At 45.3% G+C, this 11,461-nt stretch overlaps 1 protein-coding gene across 1 annotated transcript; it reads left to right on the forward strand.

Moving 5' to 3' along the window:
- Positions 1 to 1,552: 1,552 nt before the first annotated feature.
- On the forward strand, positions 1,553 to 10,355 carry LOC311353650 (uncharacterized protein; the record flags this gene model as incomplete). The annotated part of the gene is made up of 2 exons (XM_084473549.1): positions 1,553 to 2,276; positions 9,718 to 10,355. 2 exons carry the CDS (start codon positions 1,553 to 1,555, stop codon positions 10,353 to 10,355), a joined length of 1,362 nt encoding a protein of 453 aa, XP_084329675.1.
- Between the last annotated feature and the right edge of the window lie 1,106 nt (positions 10,356 to 11,461).

An 11,461-nucleotide genomic window follows, 5' to 3' on the forward strand; every position in this document is an offset into this window, starting at 1 on the left:
CCCCATATTTCAGAACTCACATGCATGAACCAACTGGAAAGGTCCAGGCTTAAGTAAATCATTGGTGACTTAAACAGAATTGTACGACAATCTAAGTCACACAAAAACACATTTTAACCTGAACTTGTAACAATCGATTAAACACAACTTATCTTAAAATATTTGCGGGCATTATTCATAATGTACTAGATGCAGTTACTGAATAGTTAACTATACCTTTATCTAATCAAGGCCATAAATCGTTTGTTAGCAAGACACTGGAAGTAGGTGGAACACAACCATTAAAACACTACAGTGACATAACAGTCTCGGCTTATTTTTTTCCAGATATCTGCTTGTATAAAGTCAAAGACTGAAATAAACACTGCAGGATAAGTGATAAATTGGTGAGGAATGGCGGTCCAGGGTGGAGGTAGGTGTGTAGTGCCCAGTGGGTCCATTGCCAGCTAACGTTTGTTGTTTAATGAAATAAAGCATATTTCAAACATACTTAAACATATTTAGGTAATGATAAATGCAGATTGTTCAATATATGACGTTATATTATATGTATATATATATATATTTACTATCGGGCTAGTAACTCCATGCACTTGCTAGCCCGTGTGTCTGGCAACTTTACAACCCCTTTGCACGGAGCGTCTTTTACAAGCATTGCGGCCATCATCGCGAACCTATTGATTGAGATTGGTCCTATTTAGCACACGCTGCAGACGTGTTTTCATAATTTGTTTATTCAAATGTTTTTTGTCCCTTCTAATAACCCGAAGGGTTCATGCATGTGTTGCTAGGATACCATTTAATAAAGTTTGCGATCAATCTCATGGGTAAGCCACGTAATTTTTACAGTAAACATAATCTTAGTTTCAGAAGTGAAGGTCAAACAGGAGTAGCCTATATTTTTAATGAGTTTGCCTGAATGCTAATCGTGTAGCCTACACTGTTAAATGTTGGGTGATTTGTATAACTAGCACTTTTTAATAATTTATAAAACATGGATGGAGATGTAGCATAGCAATAGCAGTTCGGTGAGGTTCGTGGCTGGTGAGGCGCTGACATTTTCAGTCAGATTCACAAATATATAAACCCAATAGAGTAGCTTAAATCATCAAATCTATTCTTGAGGTTCTAAACATTTTCAAAGAAATTTGGCTTTGAACGTGAATAGTCTATCGAGTCCTATGTCCCGTCACTGGCCGCTTTAGACACCAATTGAAATTAATTCAAAGGCCCACACGAAAGGCTCAAGGTAACAGGAAAAAATCCCAAAAATTAACACAAGAGGCTGTGTTGGTAGCCTACGTAGAGGCTAGAGAGAGATAAGAGACAGCAGAGAGAGAGGTCATGTTTCCCGAAGCTCCGCTAGGCAGTGGCAAAAACTACTTAATTCATCGTTCAGGTCTACTTTATTTTATTTTATTTCATGATCATAATACTTAAGAATATATAGTTTGTTTCCGTCAACCTCCATTGCTCAATTCAACAATACTTTTTGGCACTTTGACTACCAGATCAGACCGCAGCTAAAGCCTTGGACTTCCCTATCGCCAACATGCCTCTGTACTCGGATGTCTCAGGCAGAGAGACTGGGAAATGCACAGACTGCACCAAACTGCAACAGACAGTGGCTTTATTTGAAACGAGGCTAGCAGCATTAGAAAAATGCAAAGAACTCCTCCAGGATACAGTGCCGATGGGTGAGTTTGCTGAGCTAGCTCAGACAAATACACAACAGGATGATCAAAGCTACACTGTATCCTTCCCGAAGCTGGACAAGAGAGTGACAGTTCCAGCTGCTCATTGGCACAGAGTCGGCGCTAAGCCCAAACAACATTCCAAAGTGAATCAACAAGTTCACTCAACGCCAAATGCTAAGCTTCCCAAAGCTAAAATCAGCCGGATTAGCCAATCGCTGAAGTTTACCATGCCGCTGAAGAACCGGTTCCTGCCACTCCAGGAGTCCACGAACGCACCTGCCACCCATGCACCCCTAAGCCCCGAGATGCGTCCAGACGGATGGTGTGGACAGAGACCGACCATGACTCTGTCACCAGAGAGGCCAGCTGCGCATGCATCTGCCACCCGTGCACCCCTGAGCCCCAGGATGCGTCTGGACGGACGGTGGGGACAGAGACGGAACAAGAACCAGTCGCCACGGAGTCGAGCTGTGCATGCGTCTGCCACCGCCACCTCAAGCCAACAAGGGCCCATCTCACAGAAAGCAGATGAACCAGACACTCTGATTGTAGGAGACTCAACCATAAAGGATATAACCGGTAAGAAGATCAAAATATGCTACTTCCCAGATGTGATGGTTAGTGATGTCAACCAGAAACTACCCACAATTATATTGGAAAACCTCAAAATCTCACAGGTTATTGTGCATGCAGGACTTAATGATATTCAAAGAGAACAGTCAGAACTTCTGAAGAGGGATTTCACTGAACTATTGGACACACTGGACAAATTACACGTTAGGTCATTCATCAGTGGACCCATACCAGCAGTTGACAGGGGAATAAACAGATTCAGTCGTCTACTTGCACTGAATACATGGCTTTCAAGAGTCTGCAATGAAAGAGGAAGGGATATCTTTTCAGAGCAGATGGCCTACACTCAAACAGGTTAGGCTCAAAATTGTTAAGGGACAATCTTCTCTTCTCACTCTCCCACAAATCTTCCCTGTCATGCCATGAGAAGAAGCGAGACTACAGCCTCCCCCACACATCTACTGTCCCACTATCTGACACAGATAGCAGACAGACCACAGACCTTGAAGAGAGACAACAGCCTGCCCGACACCATCGACACCATGCCTCCCCCCTTTGCTGATGCTGGCTTGGCGAGGAACGACCACCCCCCTCCTCTGCACTCCCCCATCGACGATGACCTCCAGCACTCCCCCATCGATGATGACCTCCAGCTGTCCCCCGTTGATGATGACCACCAGCCTCATCTCTCCCATAGCCACAACGACAACTCCAGTTCAACTGTCTCCTCCCTTTATGATTTTCCAGATGAATTTAAGAAACTGAGAAATGTTGGCATCAAACTTGCATCTGTGTCAATGATACCATCCCGACGTCATGACCACAGTCTGATAACACCCAAGCGGAGGGCGCCCCAGCCCCCCCTCCCTGTACTGATAGTAGTCCTGATTATTACTGAGACAAAAAAGGGTTCAGCCGTAGACACAACACAAAGGAAGTTTTGCATAATCTGTTGAACCCAAGGTTGCCTACATCAAAACATGGCAACTTTTGCATTCCTGCTGTAATCACTAAGAGGGTAAACAAAGGGAAACTTAGACGCACTGCTAGCCTCTCAAATCTCATACCTATTCCCTCCAAACCAAAATCAACCTTAAAGCCTATCAATAACACCATCAGGATGGGTCTACTTAATGTTAGGTCTCTTAATAACAAATCTTTTTTAGTTAATGATTTTATTACCACTTCTCGACTGGATTTTATGTTTTTAACTGAAACATGGCTAGAACAAAATAACAGTGCAACCGTTCTGATAGAGACAGCTCCTCCCAACTATAACTTTTTTGATGTATGTAGATCTGGAAAAAGAGGTGGAGGGGTTGCTGCTATATTTAAAAATGTATTTCAGGGGAAACAGATGCTATTTGGTGATTTTCCATCATTCGAATACCTTTGTGCTGTATTGAAATGTTCCCCCAGAGTTCTCCTATTAATTATTTACAGGCCACCCACATACGCTGCAAATTTCTTCGATGACTTTACAGAATTATTGTCTAGCATCTCCACAGACTTTGACTCTAGTTATAACTGGTGACTTCAATTTTCATACTGATGATTTTAATGATAAGTGTGCAAAAAAACTTTTTACCATTTTGGACACATTTGAAATGTCTCAGCATGTGAAAGAGGCTACTCATTGTAAGGGGCACACTCTAGACCTGGTTATCACAAAGGGTCTCAATGTTTCAGATCTCTCGGTGACTGATCCTTCACTGTCTGACCATTTCTGTGTTTTCTTTAATATATCTTTTATTCCCGAGATACAGACAAAATCAAATACTGTCAAAAAACGGTATATCAATGAACATTCTCATGTACTTTTTAAAAAGGCCATCTCCTTGCTACCACCTCTCAACCCATGTTCTGCTGATGAGCTTTTAGAAAACTTTAGTTTGAAAATTTTGAAAGTCATAGATGTCATTGCACCTTTAAACGTTAAAACGATTTCTGGAAAGCAAAAGGCACCTTGGAGAAAAGCTGCTTTTGTAACAGCCCAGAAAAAAGAATGCAGGAAGGCGGAATGCATATGGTGTAAAACAAAACTTTATATTCACCATGACATCTATAAAGAGAGCCTCCGTGCCTACAATTTAGACTTAAAAAGTGCTAGAGAAACATTTTTCTCCAATATCATTAAAACCAATACTAATAATGCCAAAACCCTATTTGCAACAGACTGACCAAACCCCCAACATAAATTCCACCTGACCTTCATTCCACTCAGAAATGCAATGAGTTTGCAGCATTTTATACTGATAAAATTGAAGGCATCAGACGCGCCATCAATGTCTCCACTTTAAACAAAAATGTTGGACTACCACCCTATTCAGCCAAAAGTAACATGGCAATGACATGCTTTAATGTTATAGACTCTAAAACTATTGTGGAAACTGTGACACAACTGAAGCCATCCACCTGTTGCCTTGATACTTTACCTACCAACCACTTTAAGAATGTTTTTGACTGCCTAGCAATAGACATATTGCAAATAGTTAACAACTCTCTCCAATCAGGCACTTTCTCAAAAGCCTTAAAAACTGCAGTTATCAAACCCCTTTTAAAAAAGCGGAGCCTAGATGCCTCTATTATTAACAACTACAGACCAATATCAAATCTACCCTTCATAAGTAAAATCAATATCAAAGTTGTCCTCCAGCAACTTGGTGACTTCCTGGCATCAACTGGTTGCTATGACACCTTCCAATCCGGATTTCGACCCCTTCACAGCACAGAGACCGCCATTATTAAAGTTGTAAACGACATCCGTCTTGACACAGATTCTGGCAAAATCTCAATACTAATGCTACTAGACCTCAGTGCTGCATTCGACACTGTAGACCATACAATACTTTTGGACAGATTAGAAAACTGGGTGGGGCTTTCAGGCACAGTCTTAATTTGGTTTAGGTCCTACCTACAAAATAGGAACTACTTTGTTTCCATTGGCAACTTTGTTTCAGAATCAACAAACGTGACATGTGGAGTCCCACAAGGATCGATCTTAGGACCCTCTCTATTCAACATCTACATGCTCCCACTAGGGCAAATCATGCAAAATAACAATATTGACCATCACTGCTATGCTGATGACACACAAATCTATGTATCTCTATCACCAAATGACTATCAGCCCATAGATCTGTTGTGCCAGTGCATTGAGCAAGTCAAAGACTGGATGTGCCAAAATTTCCTTCAGCTAAATGAGGACAAAACCGAGATAATTGTATTTGGTGCTAAAACCGAAAGGCTTAAAGTTACCCAACACCTTCACTCTCTGTCCCTGAAAACTTCAATCAAAGCCAGAAATCTAGGGGTTATCATGGATTCAGATTTACATTTCGACAGTCACATCAAATCAGTTACAAAATCTGCATATTATCACCTTAAAAACGTAGCAAGACTTAGAGGGCTCATGTCTACCGAAGACTTACAAACACTTGTACATGCCTTTATCACTAGCCAGCTTGATTACTGCAATGGTCTCCTTACAGGTCTCCCAAAAAAAACTCTAAGGCAACTACAGCTTGTTCAGAATGCTGCTGCTAGAGTTCTAACAAAGACCAAAAAATGTGAACATATTACACCAATTCTTAAATCATTACATTGGCTCCCCTTATGTCAGAGAATTTATTTTAAAATCATGTTGCTAACCTATAAATCCCTACATGGTTTAGGGCCAAAATATTTAACTGATAACTGACAAAATATTTAACTAATATTTAACTGCTTCCACTACATAAGCCTTCTAGGCCACTAAGATCCTCTGAGACCAATCTGTTAATTATCCCCAGAGTCAACACAAAACATGGGGAAGCAGGATTTAGTTACTATGCAACAAATAGCTGGAATAAACTCCCTGAGGATTTAAGACTTGCCCCAACTCTGACAGCTTTTAAAACAAGACTGAAGACTTTTATGTTTGCTTTAGCTTTCTGCTAAATCTTAAATCTACAATGCTTCTATTTTTTATTTTATTAGTAACTTGTAACAGTAACTGCCTTTATTTTCTCACTTTCTAAAATGCATTTTTTTTAACTCTGCCTTTCTAAAATGTTTTTTTTTTACTTTGCCTTTATTTTCTATCTATTTTACTTTTTACTTATCTATTATTTTCTTTTATTGTATGACAATGTTTATATGTGAAGCACTTTGAGTCTGCCTTGTGTATGAAAAGTGCTATATAAGTAAAGTTGCCTTGCCTTGCCTTGCCTTGCCTACGTAGGTCTCTAAATGAAACAAATGAACAGTGAAGTAAGTGACCCCAGTGAAGTAAAATTAACGTTAACACGAAAGCAGCTTATTGATCAAAAAAATCAACTCTTACCATTGACGGAAGGCCCTTTTCCTTGAAATAACTCTTTAGCCTACATAATCCATCCATCGAAGTTTTAGGCCATAGATCCTCAAAGTCTGGACTCTGGTCCGGGTCCGGACCAGACCACAACTGTGTCCGGACTCTGATCAAATTATACTTTCCATATTAATTCTTTGTATTATCTGCAAGACATTGCAGCGACTAAAAAACCTCTGCTTTCTTTAATGCAAGCACTGAGCAGCGCTCTGAACGTCAACTCTCAATGAGCCACACACAGTGACGGTTCTACACTGAATTGCGCCCCGGGCCAGACCCCCTCCGAGCGCCCCCCTTCTGATACGGAATTATGGGCTGGCGGAGTTGTTGACTGGGGGGGGGGGGGGGTGCACGGCAGTTGTTGCCGCCGCTTCTGTGCATGGCACCTTCTCAGCGAGCAGGGGCGCCCGCAGCCGGAGGGGGCGCCAATAGTGGTGGCTCGTTCGCGAACGAATCACTTCGAACGAACGACTCTTTAAAACGAACAAACCGACCTGATTCGCCGCTCTCGTTCGTCGTCGTTCGTTCTCGAGACTCTACTCCCAGCTCCACCCACTAGTCGCTGAGTCGCACTGACTCGCGAGTCACCGTTCGTTCACTGACTGTGTTTAGCGATGAAGACTCGAGGACTGAGAAGTCACGAGAGTCAGCCGGGCAACAACATCCCGATTCCGAACATGAAGCACTCATCAGCTAAAAGGAACTAATGTTGTGTTGATTGATGACCGTTTGCACCATTGCATGATCGCGATTCGTTTGAACGAGAACGAGGGAGGAGTCGAGTCTGACACCCCCTACCCACTAGTGGTGGATTTCATGATTTGTTTGAAAGAATCAGTTTGCGTCGGTCAGTTCGCCAAGAAGAGTCGTTCATTCATTTGTTCGCATTTCCGGTAGCGGTGAATCATGATTCTCAGTCACTGAGTCGGTCAGACTCGGCTCCTTCCTCGTTCTCGTTCAACCAAATCGCGAATGCACGTTCGCGAATGTCGAGTCGGTCACGCCTCTTGCCCGCTGTACACGTCCGCCGACGGAAGAGAGTGGGCGTGTCCGACGCATGGGGTCAAACACGATCTGCGTATAACGTGCGCATAATGTGATCAGATTGGGTGACGGATCCGTCGCTGCCTGAAAAGTTAAACTTTCCTCAACTTTTGGACGCAAGAGACGGAGCCGATTTGACATTTGGCATTTCGGGAGCGTCCCATGTAAAGTCAGTGAGATCCGTCGACTGACGTGTACAGTGGGTAGGGGGTGTCAGACTCGACTCCTCCCTCGTTCTCGTTCAAACGAATCGCGAATGCATGTTCTCAGCCGAGTCGGTCAGACTCAGCTCCTCTCTCGTTCTCATTCTCAAACGAATCACGATCGTGCAATGGTGCAAACGGTCATCAATCAACACAACATTAACTAAGTTCCTTTTAGCTGAGGAGTGCTTCATGTTCGGAATCGGGATGTTGTTGCCAGGCTGACTCTCGTGACTTCTCAGTCCTCGAGTCTTCACCGCTAAACACAGTCAGTGAACGAACAGCGACTCGCGACTCAGCGCGACTCAGCGACTAGTGGGTGGAGCTGGGAGTCGAGTCTCGGAGAACAAATGATGACGAACGAGAGCGGCGAATCAGGTCGGTTTGTTCGTTTTAAAGAGTCGTTCATTCGAACTGATTCGTTCGCGAACGAGCCACCACTACTACCCACTGTACATGTCAGTCGACGGATCTCATTGACTTTACATGGGACGCTCCCGAAATGCATTGTGGGTCCGTCCGTCAAATCGGCTCCGTCTCTTGCGTCCAAAAGTTGAGAAAAGTTTAACTTTTCAGGCAGCGACAGATCCGTCACCCAATCAGATCACATTATACGCACGTTATACGCAGATCGTGTTTTACCCCACGCGTCGGACACACCCACTCTCTTCCGTCGACGGACGTGTACAGTGGGCAAGAGGCGTGACCGACTCGGCATTCGCGAACGTGCATTCGCGATTCGTTTAAACGAGAACGAGGGAGGAGCTGAGTCTGACCGACTCAGTGACTGAGAATCATGATTCACCACTACTGGAAATGCGAACGAACGAACGAATGAACGACTCTTCTTGGCGAACTGACCGACGCGAACTGATTCTTTCAAACGAATCATGAAATCCACCACTAGGCGTCAATATGCCAATTCCCCACACAGTCTGATATGATCGATAATAGAATAGCGCAGATCTTTTTTTTTTATCATGTCCTCGTGCCTAAAATCGCCAGTGGCCACACACAGCCAACACAATGGTGTTATGTTTGACATTGATTGCTGCGACTCTGCATGTTATGTTACGCAAGTTTACGACATGCCACGTTCTGATTGGTTCTGCACTCTTGATGTGAGTCGCGCATGCACGAATCCACCCTATACAAGGACGCTGTGGAACACCTTGAGGAACATTTTGCAGCCCCTCAGAGCGCTCTCCTATGTCGCTTTAAGTTCTGGCGCCGACACCAACGAGCCGGTGAGTCTGTCTCCCAATACGTGGCTGACCTGCGAGGCTTGGCTAGCCTATGCAAGTTTAATGCATTACAAAACGAATGATACGGGATCAACTCATTTTACACACAAACTGTGAGAAAATTAGGGGCAAATTGTTGCTAGAAAAGGATGACTTGACACTAGCTCAGGCTATTAAGATAGCTCTACAAGTAGAGTTGGCATTGGAATGCGCGGCAAGCCTGTCTTCAGCCCAAAATGACACTCCAGCTGATTCCACCCAACCAGAAACGTGCCCTGTCAGTTCTGTTAGCTTCCCGGACAGTGTCCAAGTAGCCTCACAGCCCCGAGATCGCTCACAGCAGCAATGTGGGAACTGTGGCTCATCCACTCACAATTCTAGAGCACAAGTCTGCCCAGCGCAGGGGAAAGCCTGCTCCAATTGTGGGAAGCTAAACCACTTTCATAAAGTTTGTAGGTACGCAGCCAAAGGCCACTGGCAATACAACACACAAAACACAGTAACCCAGCCAACGGTCATCCACAATGTCCGCTCAGGACGAGTTGCATTTAAAACCTGTTCACTAACAGTTGTCGATGTCACTCTACCCCTACTCCTCGACACAGGTGCCACTGTGTCATTGTTCAACCTAGTGACATGGAAACGCTTCTTCTCGCATAAACCACTGGGACCGCCTTCTACGACATTACGTGGCTACGAAAATGCCGAAATTGACATTGTAGGTTCACTCCAGCTGTCCGTGCGCTACGGTGAAAGGGCTCAGCCAACCTTCACATTCCACGTGTCACGCCATGGGTCCAATCTACTTGGTCTCGACCTCTTTCACAACCTAGGATTTACACTGCTGGACACCACAGGCTCAGAGATCCACACCGTCGCCACCCCGTGGCAGCAACAGTGGCCTGCATTGTTTGAAGGGCTGGGCTGCGCCACAGCCTTTTCTCAACAGCCCCTTGTGGACCCAAACGTCACGCCAGTGGTCCAACCACTCCGCCGTTCCCCGCTGGCATTGCGAGATGACATCACGGCAGAGCTAAAGCGTATGCTTGATGATGACATCATAGAGCAGGTCAACGCTTCACCGTGGATATCCAACTTGGTGGTGATAAAGAAAAAGACTGGTAGCCTACGCATCTGCATGGACCTTAGAGCAGTGAACAAGGCCATAATACCAGACCGCTACCCCTTGCCCACCACAGAGGAGCTCACGGCTCAGTTCCATGGGTCAACAGTTTTTTTCTAAATTGGATCTTCGCCAAGGATACCTTCAAGTGCTATTACATCCTGATAGCCTCAACTTAACAGCCTTCATTACCCAAGACGGGGTGTTCCGCTACAAACGCATGGCTTTTGGGTTAAGTTCAGCCCCAAGTTTCTTTCAAAAAATCATGGCCTCCATCCTGGCTGGGATCCCTGGCGTGGCCATTTACCTTGACGACATTGTTGTCCACGGAATCAATGCCGCTACCCATGATGAGCGTCTCCAGAAAGTGTTCACCGCCTTGGCTGAGAACCACCTTACGCTGAACACTGACAAATGTGTCTTTGCAGCCTCTGTGATCGACTACGAGGGGTTCCGCCTCTCAGCAGGGGGTATAAGCCCACTTCAGTCGAACACGGAGGCTATCCAATGCGTACCTGAGCCAACGTCACCAGCGCAAGTTGCCTCCTTCCTGGGCATGACTGCGTATTATCTCCAGTTCTTACCTCAGTACTCCGACACAACTGCTCCACTGCGCAAACTACTGAAAACCGATGAGCCCTGGATCTGGACTCCAGCATGCTCCGAGGCAGTCCATCGCCTGAAAATGCAGCTCACCTCACCACCAATCCTGGCACACTTCGACCCGGCCAGCCCCACACTTGTGACGTGCGACGCCTCTTCCATAGCAATAGGCGCCGTGATGTCTCAACTGCAGAGTGACGTGGAAAGGCCAATCGCTTTTGCTTCCCTGTGCACTCAGCCCTACGGAGAACAACGGTATTCTGTGGGAGAGCGGGAGGCACTGGCTTGTCTCTGGGCCTGTGAACGCTGGCACATGTACCTGTATGGACGTGAATTCATGTTAAGGACTGATTACCAAGCCCTCTTGGCCACGTCAGGCACCGGCCACAAACCACTCAGATTGCACCGCTGGGCCGACCGCCTACAGCAGTACAATTTTCGTCCTCAGTTCACACCAGGAAGGGACAACGTAGTGGCCGACCTGCTATCTCGCTCCATCATCGCACCCACACCAGAGTCTACAGCCCCCGTGCATGACGAGGCAGAGCATAACATTATACAGCTTCTCCACACGCCACTGCAGGAAACTGTATCACTGAGTGAGCTGCAGGACACCTCAGCCG

The sequence above is a fragment of the Micromesistius poutassou genome (genome assembly GCF_964030765.1).
Source record: "Micromesistius poutassou genome assembly, chromosome: 9".
Taxonomy (NCBI): Eukaryota; Metazoa; Chordata; class Actinopteri; order Gadiformes; family Gadidae; genus Micromesistius; species Micromesistius poutassou.